The sequence below is a fragment of the Notolabrus celidotus genome, chromosome 3 (genome assembly GCF_009762535.1).
Source record: "Notolabrus celidotus isolate fNotCel1 chromosome 3, fNotCel1.pri, whole genome shotgun sequence".
Classification (NCBI taxonomy): domain Eukaryota; kingdom Metazoa; phylum Chordata; class Actinopteri; order Labriformes; family Labridae; genus Notolabrus; species Notolabrus celidotus.
The window spans coordinates 28,529,082-28,548,077 of NC_048274.1; the positions used below are offsets into that span (position 1 = coordinate 28,529,082).

The 18,996-nt window shown below is 40.3% G+C and overlaps 1 protein-coding gene and 1 long non-coding RNA gene across 4 annotated transcripts; one reads left to right on the forward strand and one right to left on the reverse strand.

Annotated features, from left to right (window-relative positions):
• Nucleotides 1-2,811: 2,811 nt before the first annotated feature.
• On the reverse strand, nucleotides 2,812-5,928 carry LOC117810987. The gene is made up of 2 exons (XR_004630896.1): nucleotides 5,627-5,928; nucleotides 2,812-4,419 (listed from the first exon to the last, which is right to left on the reverse strand). It is a non-coding gene; the product is annotated as an uncharacterized LOC117810987 (long non-coding RNA).
• chrnb4 (cholinergic receptor, nicotinic, beta 4 (neuronal)) lies at nucleotides 5,679-17,942 on the forward strand. Of its 3 annotated transcripts, XM_034681009.1 has the most exons (7): nucleotides 5,679-6,047; nucleotides 10,346-10,491; nucleotides 12,211-12,255; nucleotides 12,506-12,615; nucleotides 13,863-14,650; nucleotides 14,807-14,913; nucleotides 17,217-17,942. In XM_034681009.1, the coding sequence occupies exons 1-7, from the start codon at nucleotides 5,996-5,998 to the stop codon at nucleotides 17,379-17,381; spliced, it is 1,413 nt and encodes a 470-aa protein (XP_034536900.1). In that variant the 5' UTR covers nucleotides 5,679-5,995; the 3' UTR covers nucleotides 17,382-17,942. The 3 variants fall into 3 exon arrangements, with proteins under 3 accessions (XP_034536900.1, XP_034536899.1, XP_034536901.1); XM_034681008.1 differs by having other exon boundaries at nucleotides 13,863-14,913; XM_034681010.1 differs by lacking the exons at nucleotides 5,679-6,047; nucleotides 12,506-12,615 and having other exon boundaries at nucleotides 10,380-10,491; nucleotides 13,863-14,913.
• The last annotated feature ends 1,054 nt before the right edge of the window (nucleotides 17,943-18,996 follow it).

Sequence of the window (18,996 nt, forward strand, 5' to 3'; positions counted from 1 at the left end):
TATTGCCCCCCAGTTTTGTATTCTATCTATTTTTAAAGATGTATACTGTTACCAGAGAACCATTTAAACCCAACAGAGAGCAAATCCAGACAGTCTTTTATTCCAGTTTCTGCTCTGTCAGCCTCGGAAGTTCCTACTTATGACATACAATTTGCTAAACTCTTTCAACTTTCAGTTCACTCCAAAAAAGCTTGGCTGGCTGAATCCACCCCACAAGCCCCTTGACTATGGACCTGAGGAGAAGGCCACCTGTAAATCAGACCTCTGGGTGAATCAGGGATGGCCCAGACCAATTAATCTCATAAGGATTTGTGGGGCAGCACCTTAAGACAGGTGTGGTTTATAACCTGAACTGAGCTGTAAAAAATATCACCATGGAGTACATTCAGGAGGTCACATTAAGTCCTGCTCTATCTGCAGGTGTCACGTAAGATAATTTATCTTCCTCACTCTTGCTGTATGACATATTGGACAGTACTCTGGGAGCAGCCTCACCTTCCTGTCTATCATTGAGAGGCTGAATGCATTAATGCATTAACCGGCTAATCTACCTTCACCAGAGACTTTCTATAACTGACCGCTCAGTCTGACAACAGATATGGACTGCTCAGATAAATCCTTTCAGTGGCCAATGACTGTGTTCTAAATTCACCATCTTTCCCCACAATTTTATCATTTTTCAAAGAAAGAGCCAACCAAAAACAAAATTCCAAATGGCCCCTCAATGCTTCTTAATAACAGGGACATGTCCAGATATTTTAGACAACCTGGGGATCTGACTTATGCAGGGGTGGCATGTACTATGGGGGCAGCAGTAGCTCAATCCATAGGGACTTGGCTTGGGAACCCGGTGTGGACCAAGTTTGGAAAAGGGCTGTAAGCTGGAGAGGTGCTAGTTAATTTCCTGTGCACTGCAGGTGTACCTTTGAGCAAGGCACAGGGATTTATATAGTATAGTTTATCTTCTTCTATGATTACACACACACAAATGTATTCATTCACAACTGAACATGGACTTTAGGACAATAAAATCTCCAAGTTTTATCAATAGGTTTTATGAATAGAATATCTTGCACGAACAAATAAGAAGAAGTTCACTCCCCCTGCAAGCAGTGGCTGTTGGGGAATCGATATCCTGACATGAGGCTAAGACTCTCTGGTACAGAAGCCAAGCACTCCAGGTAATGAGCTGCCTGCATGATATATTTCCCTCACAGGGTGAAATTGCAGTGGTGCAACATGGTACTGCAACAGCAGCAATTCTTTAATTAGCCATTTCTCTTCCATCACGCTTCCCTGGCATAGAGAGAAATCTCTCACACACATGCACTGAACAGTCTGTCAACATGTCAGCATCTCCACTGTGTCACACTGTCACATGGTTCACAACACTTTCCGACTGTATAGTGAGAAAAGTCAAATAACCCTTTTAGAGTGTAGCACCATTTCACATAACCCAACATGAGGGAAGTGATAATGACATTCTCAACTGTCTGGATCGTAATAGATAACCAATGAACAGTTAAATATTATTTTCAAGTTGTCTTTCATATATATATAAAACTCTGTGACTCTACTAAATTGTTATGTACACTATTTGGTCCCAAAACTCTGACAGTCTGCAGAATGGCTGCCGAATGTTTGGGAGCTGTTTCCTGTTTTTATGGTGTCCAGTGAGAGTTAAGAGAGGCTTCCCTCCAGGCTGAACTTGATTAAGATGATTTACAGATGTGAGCTAGAGGCTGTTTAGGCTGATAACAGAACACTTTATATCCAGAACAAAACAACAGGGCCTCTGCAGACACATACAGACATACTCTTTGAGGATGAATACTGCAACCCACCAACTTGTCAGTGACTTCATACTTTATAGCTGAGTAGTAAGTTAAAGAATTGTTTACTAAAGATATGAACCTCTGGATCAAGGGGTTTGAAAAGATATCTTCAACATTTTGTTCTAACACTGATTGAGATTTCTTGCACTCACTGTGTGACTAAATATAGGAAGACCTACCAACTTGCAAAGTTAAAGCACAGAATCAATTACTTCAACTTACAATCATGTCAAGCTTATTTTTTTCTATTTGGCTGCACTTATGGATGGCAACCATATTCACTTTTCTTTTCTCACTTATTGTATTAGCAACCAGTGCCATGATAGCGCTAGCAAATCTTTAACGCTATCATTTACACAGAAACAAATCATAGTAAGTAGTAAGTTAGCTGATGGATATGTCATTAGATTTAGATGTATTAAGACATACATTTTGTTGAACCCAAAAACTAACAGACATATGAGGATGTGATACAAACATATCTATAAACTGTAAATAATGATTACTTTGGTGACAATCCTTTTTTGTGGCTGAGATTTTACTTGGCAGCACTAAAACCTTAAATGAAAGTTTGAATGACCTTCAAGAGTTTGAATGCTTACATCCAGATGCAAGACATTGTATTAAAATACAAGGAATAGAAGATACTTGGGATTGGAAGATACAAGAGAAAACTTGTTGCATTACATTTTTTTTTCATACCATGTTTAAGAATGCCCGACTGATTTCAACAAATGTCTTGTTTCATGTTTTAATACATGAGGGTGGCTTACAGTATTTCACATGCACTTGGTTGTTGATATAACAACCTAATCTTCTCTCTCCAATGAAACTGACTATCATTCTCATTCAAAAAGGGAAAAAGGGAAACTTAGATTGACAATGAGCTGCCACACAGATTGTCAGCAAACCCCTCCCCTCTCTTTATAAGCATTGATACATTTATCAATTGAAATATTAGGAATGGCACCCGGTCTATGATGAAATCATTGGCTTTATTCCAAAGTCCAAACAACCTTCCTGCTCTCCATCCAGAAATAATATTGTAGATATTGGGTATTTCACAGAACGTGTCTCTGTACATTTTTTTATTACTATGTAATATGAAGAAGCAGACAGCCATTTACAAAATTACTGGTTTATTCCTGATACCATGGGGGTTCATGTCTCACCACTTATGATTGTACTGCAGTTTATTGTATATAAGAAGTTTACTATCACTGCTGCAGCATAGGATCAATTCCAGGCATTATGCCCCTTCTTCACACTCTGGTTTGCTGTAATAAGAACAGAGAGTGATAAAAAAGGATGACTCAGATATGTATAGGGTGTAACACATTTGAATGTAACTTATCAGCATTCATTGCTGGCATTTTCTTCCATTTCTCAAGTTGCAAAGAACACAATATCTATTTTCCTCACAATACAATACACAAGACAATACAATTAGTCCCGAGGATGTACCATTCTGCCTTTAAAGAGACAGTTTTGCATTACTTCGCTTTCCATTGAGGGTTTTGAAAAGTAATCGTGTAGCATTCATATATTATGCCCTAACAAGCAAATCACTGCTGCTTCCGTGCATTGGTCATGAGTTTGGATCTTTTCTCATCCAAAGAAAGTCCAAAAACTTTTTGAAAGCAGAAAATGTGGACGGCCTTCAAGTTGGTAATGGGTCATTTGTATCAGGTCCCTGATTCTGCCCCAGGGTGGTGACACAACTCTGTGGTTTAATATCTTGGTGCTGTCCTTCAGGGCTTTGTTTTAAAAACCTTCTGTACAGGTGATCGTTGGCTGTCGAGGCCTTGTTAATGCATTTGTCTGTTTCAGTGTCAGGGATGAAGTCTGAGGTAAGTGTTGATCAAAGATTTGTCAATTGGCACACTATTTTGAAAGGAACACCATTCCTGAAAGATGGAGTTGAGGGATGTGTTTGAGGTTAGAGTTAAAGGTTAAGGGACTGGTAGAAGGCCAGCAATTGTTGTCAGAGGATATTGTGTGGACCTTGAGCATAGTGCAAAGATACAATTCTCCTCTTGGCAACATCTGTAAAGTACTTCTTGAGGTCAACAGAGATTGAGATCCTTGGTTTGCTCTCTGCTCTTCTCTAATAGCTGTTTAACAATGACAGTTATATCCAGAGTGGATGTAGACCTCCGGAAACCATATTGTGTTTCAGAAAGAGCCCTTGTGCTCCACCAGTCTGATCATTACCAGCACTTTTCCCACCACAGATAGTCTCTATGGTCATTTGTATCAGTAGTAGAATTGTGTTACCATTAACTGCTGTGTACAACCATGTGAGGAGACATTTCCCCATTGCATCAGCTTGGAGCCAATCGTTTTTTAGCTCTGGGGAGGTGTTATCGAAGCCCAGGTTGCTCCAGCTGGTCTGTATGTTTGGTTGGGTGTTTCTCATCTTCCTCTTGACAATCATGCTACTGATTCTCTATGGGTTTCAGGTTGGGTTAATCTGCTGGCCAGTCAGGTGCAGCAGTATCATTGTCAGCAAACCATTTGATAGTTGTTTTGGCGCTGTGGGCAGATAACTTTGACTTCCTGAAGTGTCACAGTGGGCCAACACCTGCAGATGACATGGCACAACAAATCATGACAGACTATGGAAACTAAAGTCTAAAAAAAGGACTTTGGACCATTGAGCAACATTCCAGTTTTTTTTTCTTCTTTGCCTTTTTAAGATGCTTCTGATGTTGTCTCTGGTTCAGGAGTTGCTTGATATTAAGGCTGATCATTGCTGATCTAAAAACATGAAAGCTTGACACTCGATCTGGAACGAGGTAATACAGGTAGAGATGCATGACAGGATGGCCCTTCAGTATATTGAGAAAACAGGGATTGCATGGAAGTCAGTAAAACACAGTCTTATATGCTTCGAAATGTCTGAAGTAATTTAAATTGTTTCATATAGTTAACAGACCAAATTAAAAAACACACCAGTATAGTCCTCTATTTAAAAATGACCATGAAACTGGTTTTCTTTAAAATTAATTCCTATAACTGACGCATATGATTCCACAAACAGAACAGAAAACAGTGCAGTCCATGGCCCTGTCCAATTCAAGCTGATAAAAGACAAGCAAGAGTCCAAATCTAATCAGTTCCCATTGATCTGCTCTCAGTGATCCAGAAAAGAAGCCTTTGGATTTCAAATTTATAACCCCACGTGAGTCCTTGGGGCTTTTCCTCATGCCTGATACAGTTCGTTTACTTGCCATTATAATGAGGCTTTAAGCAGCGTGGTGACTGTAAATCTGCTGCGCTAAGATTGCACTGCTCCTGGTCTGACTGGACCTCAGCACACTAAATCTCACATCCTGGACCAGAGAATAATTTACTGTCCTCCTCTGGCAAGTGGGCCAAAGCAGTGTGAAGTCAGCAAATGATCGCAAGTCAAAAGGAGATGTCAATGAATGTTTGTTGGTGGGAAAACAATTAGGTCCACATGTGTAGATCAGCATGTGTACTGAAGTGTCTGGGTTGTATAGGTTTGTAGGTCCTGTTTTGTTACTTCCTGAGTATAGGAGCTAATGATTTTAACACGAAGGAATTAAAGGATATAGAGGATAAATACTTCCTTGATATTGCACAAAACCATGACATATTACTTTTTAATAAACTCATCCAGGTTTGGGGGAAACACCGGTTACTTCCCTAACACGAAGGCGTGTCATTACCAAATCTCAAAAGTGCCAAAATATGCTAACAAATAAAAACATTTCAATAATAAAACAAAGCCCATAGAGAGTATGGTGAGATGCAGCAAAACCTACCACCGAAACTGCTGCTATGGCAGTGCAAACTTGCAGTATCTGATCTGAGGCCGGCCACAGGACCTGCAGGACTTGCTTGGGGACGCAGAAAGCAGCGCGCGGGGGCAGACTGCTGCGCATCGGCGGTGCGTAAAGACTCGTTTGTCTCCTGCAGACTCTGGGACGAATCGCTGGATGATTAAGTATCCACCCAGCACGGCAACTGATATCGCTATTCGGTCCATGAACTCTTTTTTTATACATTAGCAGAAAGCTGGTTAAGTGCCCAAACTGTGAGGAGTCAGGCATGTCCGAGGGGAAGAGCGCGGAACACCGCAGCTTTGAGGATTCATCACAGACAACTCCTGCTGAGCGGATGATGCCGAAAAAATGACTCGGGCTCTCCCCCTACTACTCGCTTACTTGTTGTCTTTGCTTCATAGTAAGTGTATCTTTCTTTATGTTTTGTGACTGTCTGTGCTTCCGTGTGCCTGAACCAAATGTATTTGGAGGAAAATCCCTCTGCTTTGGGAAGTGAGGGTCTTTCATTTAATGTTTGCTGCTAAGTTCTCTGCTGCATCACGGATGCCCCAAATTGTGTGCTTTACTTTTTATTCTATACAGGATACTAAAATGTGAACATGCCTTTACTTGGATTGAGTTATTCACACATGCTTGCATGGCATATATGAGCTATAATATGACAGTCTTGTATTTTCCCAGAGACAACTTGATGCGTCAGTTCGGCTATTTACTCTTACTGTGGCCTTAAGTGATCATAAAAGCACACATGGCAAAGTTTAATATTTTCAGAGTGGGATGAAAACCAACAGGCAGCTATAATCTGTACCACTGAAAGAGCTACAACATATCAGACACAGCTTTTTAAACCTACCAAGTTAATCTAAAGTAACTTGTACCTATCATTCTTTTCTTTACCCCTTTCACCTGACCTTTCGACATGACCTGCACACCTTTGCTTGATGCGATGAATGTGAATCAAACTTCAAACTTTGTCATACTACATTTCTTCCTAGGAGTATTTACACAGTTTTTAAATTTTGATTACAGACCTTAAATGTAACATTCTGACATTTCATTCTGATTTTTTAATCAATGAAAGAGTGAGGAAGAGAAAGACACATTTAATATTTTATCTACTGGTTGATGCTAAGAGTTATCATAACACCAAGAAGTGTAATGAAATTGTGTACAAGAGAAAAACATCTGTATTCATGCTTTGAATCCGCTCACTCAACCTTTGCCCTGTTTTGGTTCACTCACTTACCTCATTATGCTCCCTGGACTCCAACTGGATTAGATTTTTGTAAAATCATGTTTTCAGTGTACTGTGTCGAGTCGACCTTATCAACTCCACAATGGCTTACTCTGGCATCATATTAACACGCCTGACCTCTCTCTCAATCAACATAATGTCAACACAACACTCATTTTACACAATCACCCTACACTCAAACACACACAAATATCCACCAGTGGCAGCTCACAGCAGGTTATCACAAATTTGGATGGTTTGCAAGTGGCCTTCACCCCAGGGTAGGGCAGATTTTGTATGACTCTGGTCTCCAAGGGATTTGACAACACACCATCTGTTAGAAAGTGCAGTGAAGATCAGATTGTGTCAGGATGGGACGTCAGCCAAATGACTTACAAGGCACAGTCATGACAGCATGCTCCGACCCACTGGGCAAAACAACGCCTTGCACAGCACCAAGAGTCTTTGGGACGATAATGACAAATGCAGTTTGGAACCCAGCAAGAGGAAAAACACTCGGGATATAAGTCTCACTCTGGTCTAGCTTGTACTGCAGCATCTCATAGCTTTGCATAATGCACATGATTCTCTGAGCTTCTATAGTAATAAAATAGTAATAAAACTCACCCTGTTGAATACTGACAACAGCTGCGATTCTTCTTCAGCAGGTCCATCTGTAAGTCTCACCTCATTTGGGTGCTTTCCATGAGTAAGTTGACTCAGCTACTCTGGGCCATGTGGGGACATTAATAACCAGATGCATGGAAGGAAAATGGAAGAGGTAGTGCTGCATGTATTCATTCTGCTCCAGATGAGAAGAACTGATCATCAGTTTCAATCAGGCTTGTCTTCAACCCTGACGTGAGCATCATTTATCTGGAAGGGAGATAAAAAAAGGCGGAGTTTGCGTGTTTTTATCCTTGGCTTATTCTTGTTCAAACTGTACCCCCTAAAGTTTACTTTAAAACAAAAGCAAAATCCTTAAAATCCAAACCAATCATCTACTCTCCCCCAGAATTTAATTACTTTAAAATGTTTCTTCAACATTTCAGTGTAATTTCCACCACGCAATCATGCCTGGCTCTTCTAATTAACAGCTGCTGTTCTCAAAGACCTTGAAAGTTATACATGCAGTCTGTGGGATTCAGGTGTGTAGCAAAAGGAGGAAAGATACTTTGTCAAGCAGATTTTATCACTTCTTTTTCTGTGGTGTTTTCACATAGAGAGAGTTAATACTTTGTTTGCAAGGTTGATTTTGGTTAGTTGGACTGTTTTGCAGTAATTAATTCACATGCTCTCATTTAGAGTCACTCTTTACTGTCAGAGCAACAGTCCTCTAGAGGTAGAGATGACATCATGCATAGGTTTCTCCACTGGGAATATAGCAGAGCCTTGAGTTTGACAGCTGGCTGCGTGTTTTTTCAAGGCTAGGGTGGTCATGTATGAAGGAAAGGAGGAAGGGGTTAGTCAACAGGAAGTAATGACAGTCAACACCTGTGGATACTTTATTAGTGAATGTGCTAGTTTACCCCAAGCGGCAACCTCCGGTTTTAAAACACAAGTCCAATGCGGAAGTGCTAAAAACTACAGTTCATCGAGGATCCACTTGAAAAAAAAAAAGCAGATCTTTACAGCAGAAATAAACACGTTTACATCCTGGTACAAAAAAACAAGTGTAGTCTGGATAGCTCATTTCTCGATCGGCACACACTGTACGGGGGGTGAATTTTTTTCTAACACAGCAATTTCGAAGATATTGAGATTACGAGTCTTCCAATGAGAGGCACAGCTGACTTGATTGACAGGCGGGAACACTGTAGCTGTTGGCTAGGAGGCTCAAAGCCCGCCTCTTTACGTCACAATCGCTCGACAGCAGCAATATGGCTCCCGCCGATGATTGGCCTCAAAACAGCTCTTTAGAAACAGATGGGTGACGTCACGGAAACTACATCCATATTTTATACAGTCTATGGTTCACCCTAATGTTTCTCACAGGACAGGATTCTGTTTGTGATGGTGGCTGACTGTAGTCGTTTATTTAGCAGACTTGAGAAATTATGAGAAGAGCTTGAGGAACATTCTATTTACACACCTTAAACTCTGGTGAGAGAGCCATGGTTGAAGACACGTACAGCATAACTTAATGTCATTTGCCTACAACAATCACTGGGGAAGGCCAACTATAATCCTGACACAAAAATAGCAAGCAGACAATTAAATCACACAGAAGGCCATATTATTTGTCTGTTTTGTATATGAAAATATCACTAAAACCACAAACCCAGCCAAGCTTGACTCAACTGACTGTATTGATGTTAAACAAAAAGCCAGCAGGAGGCTTCATATAATTACAGAAGGTGAGTTATTGAAAAAATCATCCCCTGAACAGTTCAATCAGGAGGGACAAGGTAGTGAAGAAAAAAAAAAATCTATTTTACAAAGCTTTGGTGATATTGAATTATGAAGTTGCATACGATGCCAAAATTTGTTCAGGATTTATTGTCAGAGTTTCTTTGGCGCTTGAACTCTAGAAGGGAGATAGGGTGATCGAAAGGTGTCTGTCCGGAGCGACCCCATAGAGTAAAGACACTGGTGGTGGAAGTCTGAGGCTGATCACATGAAGGAGCTGATCAAAACTGAAAAGACTTGGTGGTAATGATGAGATGGTTGACGATGTCATCTAAAGTTGATGAAGCTGCAAAATCTGGGCGGTGATTGGAGAGGTGGAGGGTCGCACGCATCAAATGAATGAATGACTGAAGGAGAGAGGGACATTTAAAATGGGCAGCAGCAAAATGATAGGCTAACAATACGGGTGTGTTGCAGTGCTATTGGATAGATGTGACCAGAGGAAGACAACAACTGCTGACCACATGAGAGTGAGGATGCAGTAAGGAGTGAGCATAATGAATGAAGTGAAATGAAGAATGAAATAGCATGCAGGGTATAATCTACCTGACTGAACTTACGCTAGAGCTTCGTGTTTCACCAATAGAGAAATGGTCTATAAAGAACAAACAGTTGTACCAGCCTGTAAACATGTGCAGTTCTATTGTAAAACTGACATATTAATATAGGCTCCAACGGTGATTGTTTTTGCTTTGGGAGCGAGCTATGCTTGAGGAACTGAAGTTTTTTGCATTCAGCATCGGCATCATTTTTCAAAACTGGAGGTTGCAGCTTGCTTGGAACAGCCAATTCAGAAGTACAGAGCTATGAAATTAAGTATAGGAAATCTGTTATCGTTTGTCCAATTAGATCCAAAATATAGAGGAAAATATCAAGATATTGTATAGAAGCAAAAGGTGTGAATGTTTCATGTCAACCATATTTCTACACCGCAGTAACTTCCTGGGTGGATCAGCTTTGTCAGTGCATATGTTCTCTCTAGAACACTAGGTCTAGAAATCTTGTATACTGCACCTGTGCATACAAATAATCATTGAACTCCATTTTGTCTGCAGGTAGCAGTGGAGCAGACTCAGAGGAGCGTCTCATGAACTGGCTGCTGGGGAAGAATCGCTACAATCCGCTGATCCGCCCGGCTGTCAACAGGAGCGCCAGAGTCACAGTGAAGCTGCAAGTGTCTCTGGCTCAGCTCATCAGTGTGGTAAGACATCAAATACTCCTGCCCACCATGAGGATAAATGTGTATTTGTTTATGTGTGTGTGTGCTTGGGAGACAGAATAAGAAAGACAGAGTGAAGGGAAGAGGATGATAGAAAAGACAGAGCAGGAGCCACAAAGCATTGAAAAAACAGTTAATTACACAGCAGCCTGTGCGGAGAGGCTGTAGCTCTAAACAAATGGATGAAGTCGAGGATAGATGTGGTCAGCTGTGATCTCTGCCTCTGTCATGACCAGATTGAAACTTCAGCACATTGGATTAAAAGGGGCCATAAAGCTGTTTTAGCCACAGTGATAGAGGCTCTCCTTTGATTTACAGTGGACACCCCTCCCAGCTGCAGATCAGGGCAGCAGGGTTCATGCACAGCCTCAGTGTGTGTGTTTGTATTGCATTGTGTTGTGTGAGGTTGATTGGCATTTGATTTCAATGTATTGAAATATAAGCATGTCAGGGCATTGTGATGACAATGTGATCAATAAACATGTGAAGCACTACGAGAACACATGAGGGTTCAAATACTGTTTGTTTCAAACGTTACATAAAAATAGTTGCTAGACTCGAGATGACAGTCAACAGGCTTCTTTGATCATTTTGCTTCGGAATAATATTCTGCTTTTATACTTGGTACCTGGTTCTGCTTTAGGGTTGAAGGTGGAATCAAAACACTGCAAACTGCCTTCATTCTGACTGACTTCTGATAAGTCAGACAGAATGTTCAAAAGAATCATCACCTGTGAAGTGAAGAATATCCAACAAGGACACCTTGTGGCAACAGACCCGGCCGGGCTGGGACTGCTAATCTGGCAATTCTTGCAAATTCAATGCGGTCCACCTAGTGGGGCGTAAGGTTATCAACAAAATGCCAACAAAAAAAGTGTACTGGTGCAGAACCAGGGTTACTGGAAAGTGTGTATTCACTTTCAAGTAGACTGCTTTTGCAATTCAATGCATTGGGGGGAAAAAGTGTCAAAAATGGTAATTGACAATTTTGTGCAGGAATGTGGAAAAACTTAAAGAGTGAATGTGTAAAAGTTCACAATGTGGTCTTAAAAGAATATATTTGCAGATTGCAAGAAAATAATGTAAAATACATGAATTTACTTTATACATTGAAAACTGAGACAGATGTTTTGACATTACATTGATTTCATATGTAGTGTCTATGAGATATTTAAGAGTCAGTGTCGTATATGTAGTCATGTTTTTGTTTTGTTTTCTTCTTCATGGGGCGGCTGTGGCTGCGTGGATAGAGTCTGTTATTTCTCAATCAGAGGGTTGCCAGTTTAAACTTGGCTCCTGCAGTCACATGCGGAAGCGTCCTTGGGCAAGACACTGAACACCAATTTAATCCTGCTGTTGTTCAGCGGTGTGTGAATGTGTATGAATGAGATTAGCTTATACTGATGGTCCCTTACTATAGCAGCCTCTACCATCAGTGTGTGAATGTGGTGTGAATGGATGAATGCGACAGGTAGTGTAGCGCTTTGAGTGGTCAGAAGGACTATAAAAGAGCTGTATTTACCATGTTACAGAATTGTTTGGATATTTGTCTTCAATCAGCAGTAAGAGTCAGCATATGTGTAGCCATGTTTTAGAAGATAAATGGCATGATCTCTTTATTGTTATCTTTTAGTCTTCCATCTGAAGAAGTTGTATTTGCTCATAAAACTCTTCATTCTTATCTCACTCGTGCATTTTCAGAATGAAAGAGAGCAGATCATGACGACAAATGTCTGGCTCACTCAGGTAAGTTTGATGAAGCTCAGTATCATAATCTCTGTCAGCATGCGTCTTGTTAAATGTTCTTCAATCTGAACCTGATTTAAAGCATGTCCTTTCTTCCTCTTTAAATGTGGAACAAACTGCTTCTGTGATTGTGCTTTTAATATTGATTACCTCTGATAATGAAGCATGTAATGAGAATTAAGTTGGTCCTACGGGGGTGTGTATCAGACTTGACAGCAAGGTCCCTCTCTCTCTTTCTCTCTCTCTTCAGCACTGGGAGGATTATAGGTTATCATGGGACCCTGCTAAGTATGAAGGGATCGACAAGCTGCGTATTCCCTCCAGACACATCTGGCTCCCGGATATTGTTCTGTACAACAAGTAAGCGTCACAGAAAAGCTTTTGTGCTGTCTTAAAGATATATTTGTAAGATTTGTGTTAAGAATTAAACAGATGATCATTCTTTTGCAGAATCTTTTCCTATGTGGTCATCAAGTTTAGCATTGATTTGACTGTCTAAATGAAGCTTGAGACAACCTGTCTTTACTTGTTCTGTTATATAAAATTTGAAAAATTGGCGGTGACATCTTGTTCTAGTGTCAACATTTAGATCCAGAGTATGCGTGGTAAAGATTGGCTGGTGGAGCTGTTAAATGAAACCTTGTTGCTTCCAAACAAATCATTACCTCATTGGTGTAATAGCAAAGATCCCTTAGGGCAGGCTCCCATGGTTACTGTTACTCCTTTACTCTGCTGCACACAGAACAGCTAGAGTCATATTTGTTAAAAGAGCTGTCAACCATGGTGTCATATCCTGTTTTATAGTGAAAAAAAAAAAGCACTTGCAAATACATCATCATGACAAGAACCAACTATTATAAAAGAAACCATGTTTGTGGACAGGTAGTTTGGCCCATATCTCATTTGCTAACATTGAGGAGGGAGGCTTATGCCTTATGCTTTTGGATCTGTGATGTAATCCATCTTTTTATACAGTCTTTGGTGTGGTACAAACCTGTTATTGGATAACATAAAACCCAAAACAAAAGTTTATGCAAAGGGAGCACCAGTTTGGCTCAGTGGTTTAAGTGTCATGACCAGGGTCCTTGTCACAGCAATAGCTGGTTCGACTCCCGGCCTCAACTCTTTTGGAACATGTCTTCCCCTGCTTTCTGCTCCCTAAGTTTCTTGTCCCTCTTCAGCTGTCATATCTACTAAAGACTAAAAAGCACAGAAGGATAACTTTCAATAGTCATACATATTAGTTCAAACATACAAAATCACCAAAAATAGTTGATAACTGATTTCTGAATCCTCGTCAGTCGTTGACACATATGCCTGATCCTGTGAGCTTGTATCTGATGTAGGATTTCTGTATTATTTATGTATGTGTTATGTGTTATTGTTGGAATTATTTATCATGACATATCTCGCTGCAACAGGTCTGTTGTCACTGACATGTCTTAATGCAACTGTTGACTGTGTTTGAGTGTTTGTTTTCTTGTTTTTGATTGGTAGGCTGCAAAACTGAACTACCGTTCTGGGATGAATAAAGCTGTTTGAATCTTTGAACAACACAATCCTAGAGTTATCTCTCTATCTCTTCTTCCTTCTTCTTCCTCTCACAGTGCTGACGGTACCTATGAGGTCACCGTCTTCACCAATGCTATAGTCCTCTTCAATGGCAGTATCAACTGGCTTCCTCCAGCCATCTACAAAAGCGCCTGTAAGATTGAAGTCAAGCACTTCCCCTTCGACCAGCAGAACTGCACCCTCAAGTTCCGCTCCTGGACGTACGACCACACGGAGATAGACCTCATCTTGAAGTCTGAGGTGGCCAGCATGGATGACTTCACACCCAGTGGGGAGTGGGATATCTTGGCGCTGCCTGGCAGACGAACTGTCAACCCTCTTGATCCCACCTATGTGGACCTCACCTATGACTTCATCATCAAGAGGAAGCCGCTTTTCTACACCATAAACCTGATCATTCCCTGTGTGTTGATCACCTCTTTAGCTATGATGGTTTTTTACTTACCTTCAGATTGTGGAGAGAAGATGACCCTCTGCATCTCCGTCCTTCTGGCTCTCACTGTGTTCCTGCTTTTAATCTCAAAGATTGTCCCCCCCACCTCGCTGGATGTGCCCCTGATCGGCAAGTACCTGATGTTCACCATGGTGCTGGTGACCTTCTCCATCATCACAAGCGTGTGTGTGCTCAACGTGCACCACCGCTCTCCCAGCACCCACACCATGCCCTCCTGGGTGAAGCTGATATTTCTCGATAAACTGCCCGCCTTACTCTTCATGAGACGCCCTCACAATAACTCAGCACGCCAGAGACTCCGCCAGCAGCGATGTCTGAGGGCAAGGAGAGCCCTTTTGGGCGTGAGTTACCCAGTGGCATCCAAAGCAGGTATCACAATGTCGTCTGCTGCTCTGCTGACCTCAGAGTCTGCCTTCTCCCCGCCAGGACACAAAAATATAGCTTCTTCACTGAGCCACAACACCTACAGGACAGGAGAGCTGCGTCACAATGATTACCTTCCAAACTGTTTCACTTCTTCACCAGACCTGCAGCAGAGCAGAAGCTCGGACTGGGCCGCTGATGTCCAGGAGGCAGTAAACGGGGTTCGCTTTGTGGCTGAGCACATGATGGGAGACGATGATGATCAAAGTGTAAGTATGCAAGTTTTCACTGATATATTTTATTGAACCTACTCAGTGCTTCAAAAACATTTAAATTAACTGCTTATTCCAAAACAAATCTGGATTTAAGCGCACAAGAGGCATATGTTGTGTGTGAAGAATTACTTTTAAAAGTTATGACATTGAAATAGATTTTAAGTTTGAGGTGCACACAAGCTATTTTTTTCTTAGATGTGTAACTGACCAAAAAGTCAAACAATTTCAATGTACTTTAGTTCAAATATATTCATACCAAGAACACAATAGTCAAAAATCAATGTACTACTTATACCAACCCACTAGTGACCCTCTCTTTATGCATTACAAAATTTCTTGATCAATCGTTAATGTAGTGCTAATTTACTTATGTAAAGGTTTTGTCCAAGCATACCACCTCTTACCCTTTGATATAAAACCATATATTTATTTATGTGAAGTGTAATGTCCACAGCAGGCTCTTCAAATATTTCAGAAATTGACCTGAATTTATAGAAATGGTTCACTTTTCCTTTCTAAGAGTATAGACTGCCAATCTTGCATATTTCTGTATTGGTGTAGAGTCTCATTAAGTACAGTACATCCATTGCACATGTGAAAACCACTGCATGAAGCTTGATAAGATTCTAGAGGTCTGAAATTTGGGGTTGTGGAGTAGAGGTAATATCATGGCCCCATCCCAGGGTAACGCTGTAATTCTGGTGTGACTCTAGTTGTTAGTCTAACACTGTGTTGTCTCAGCATTAGCTACAAATTAAACACATATAACTGAAGTTCCCTTTGGGGTGTAAGTAAAGGGAGGGTACAAGAACAACTTCTGCTGCAAAGTCCGTCATAGTTATAGTTCACTGACCGTGTAGAACTACACCTACTGATACATCACTTCACTGTGGTAAACAATACTGCTTCTTGGTAACCATTAGTGACCTTAAAGGCAGAGAGCTTATGCTGCTTTATTCTTACGTTTGCTTCTGCTTGTTTGTCAAAGCACTCTGTAAATCCTTGTGTTTAAAGATGATATATAAATTATTTATATAAGTTATTATTCCAAATAGTTATCTTCTAAACTCATTATCAGTATACAACTTAAATATATATTTTAATTATTACATCAAGTCATGCAAATTATCTCAAATTGAGAAAAATAAGAATCAACAAACTAAAACTTCTCAAACGGATATAATTAATATTACCATAGCATAGCAGTGCATCGCTAAAGACTGAAGTATGGAGCTGGATGTTGAAGGTTAAGGTTGCAAGGTATGCCATCTTTAAATCTGCAAATAAAGTTATAAACTTAAACTCAAAGCACACATTGATAAATATGTGTGTTTTCTATAATTATGTGGTAAACAAGAAAAGATATTAACTTGTGGTAGATGTAGAGGTGGGTGGATTTCTGAAACTTGCCTTGCGTCCCTCCACTTACAGTCTTTGTGTTCACATATAGCATTTAAAAAAAAACTGCTAAGTTTAAAGTTGATTTATTTTCCATCAAAGCTTTTCCAAGAATTCAAATAATCAGGCTCCAAGGTCAGTGCAATCCTTCTTCATCTCTCCTTGACCCAATAAACTGGATCAGTGCTGTTTGTATTGACATAGTAACATTTACTGTAAAATCTGTGACCTCTGAGGCACATGAAGGAATACCACTAACCTTAAGTAGTGTCTGCAACCCAGGAAATTGATGGCAGACTCTAGGTAATCCATTGCTTTCTCGGATAAATCAATACAAAAAGGAGGAAACCAGAAATGAGGAATTACTTGTTTAAACAACTTCCAAGGACAACACTGGAAATGGGGTTAAAGGGTCAATTACTATTTTAGTGTAGGTCTCTGCAATATGGAAATAGATCTTACATAAATTAACACTAGTCACATTAAGGATGTACCAAGTCCACCTGCTCAGCAGAAGCTTGCATATACTCAGCATTACTATTGATAGTTGAAATGGGAATTAAAAGTTGCACGTGCTCCTTTTCAAGAGCTATAGCAAACTCAGTAGACTATGTATGATGCATGTAAGATGTGTCGCAAAGGTTTTACTGTTTGTTAGGTTGCAAAAATCCTAGATTCAGAAATCCCTGTCACACATATTCACTCACTCATTCACTCAGTGACACTCTCTGCCCCCTAGAGGCTCATCAGAGGCATGGTGGCATCAAAATCAGAGCACACACTATAGCTAAATGATGTGGTCATTTCACCCTTCTGTCATACTTTTGTTTTGATTCTATGTATGCCTGAGCACAGCTTCCACATTCACTGATTTAAATGTGATTTCTGTCTGCTTGCAGGTGATAGAGGATTGGAAGTATGTGGCCATGGTGGTGGACCGGATGTTCCTGTGGATCTTTGTGACAGTGTGTGTCGTGGGAACGCTAGGATTATTCCTTCAGCCTGTCTTCCAGAGTCAGATTATTCCAAGTCAAGGGACGAGCTCAGAAACACCTCGCATATGATGAGCAGCGTCAGCCATGATTCAATTTATTTACTTAAACAGTCTTATGAGCAGATGCGGGTCAGGAGTAGTTGCAGAGTATATGTGTTGTTAGTTTAAAGCCTGTGATACAATATTGGTGCGCTGCAAAAGGATTTAGTGTAACATTGCCTGTGCCAAACCTCACCAATAAGGCACCTGAAAGGGTTAAAGCAGACTGAAAAGTAATTGAAATCTTTCATCAGGGGAACAGTATGGATGCTTGTGGAAATGGAACCTGGATGAAATGTCTACTTATAATGACAACACATGATCTGCAGCAATACATCCCTCGACACCATTTGATATATTAAAAAAATGTTGCATCCCTTAAAGGGACTTAATGTGACATAAAGCGCTGATGTTATTTCCCCGTGTGCAGAACAGGGCTATAGGTATCATACACTGAACTGATTTATCGTTGACCATTGCAGAAATACAGAAATATGCAAACGATCTGTCAGCTGTCAGATGATGTTTGACTCCCCATTTGTTTTCAAGTTAAAATGTGATGTGTGATTAAAGAATGGATAATAAAGGTAAACTGTGTCCTCTTTCAGTTTGATTAAATCTATGAAATCACCAATAAGGTCTTTAAATTGTCAGGGTCCTGCCAAAGTGCTTAGTTAATCTTTGTTGCCAGTGATAAAGTTTATACCCAGAGCCAATACGATGGCTGAAGATGTGCCAATAAGAACATTTCATCAAATAGGTAAGACAGCTGTTCACTTGAAAATGTGTGACCAGGCAAAAAATAAAAAATGTTGATACAACAAACAGCTTGGGAAGAAGCTGATTCAATAATATCATCTGGTTTGTTGCCCATAGTTACAGCCACAGATCTGTTTTGTACAGCAAAATAAACAAACAATTTCTATTCAGAGCTTGAAAATGAATTACATTGTTAAACTAATGTGATCTGATGGGCACTTATGTATTCTTTTACACCAGAGTTGATCTCTGCTAAGTGCTTATTTGCACAAGGGGGGGAGTGCAGTACATATAAATGATGCTTCACAATACACACAAACTCATGCTGGACGAGACCTTCAAACACACACACATTTACAGCTCGGTAAACAGAGCTGAGTGAGCTTGTTACAAATTCTGCCGACTGTTGGCTGTTTTGTAAATTTAAATCAAGAGATACCAACAGGCATGTGTGATACTGAATGCACTCGCTTCAATTTAATCTCTGCTCCCCTCTTTCAAGATCATTCATGATTTTTATCCTTTAATTCACCTGTTCGCTTCCTATCATTAGTAAAGAGAGAGACAGCAATTAATCATCTGTTTCAATCCAAACAAAGCGGGAGGAGTCGTCATTCAACGCTCACTGAGAGGGCCCATAAATCATGAACCTCGTGTCAGCAGTCTTGTGTCATTAGTCTCTAATAAGATATGCATGGAAACATTGCTTTCAGAATTGCCCTTTCACACAGGCAGGCAAGGCAAGCAGTTTATGGTACAAACACTGATCCACCACAACACAGTTCATGTAAATAAATAAGGGTAAGATTAACATTTATTTCTATATACATGTGGTCTTTTTACACAAACTCCTCTTAGGTGTAATTCTCTTTTCACTTACCCCACCT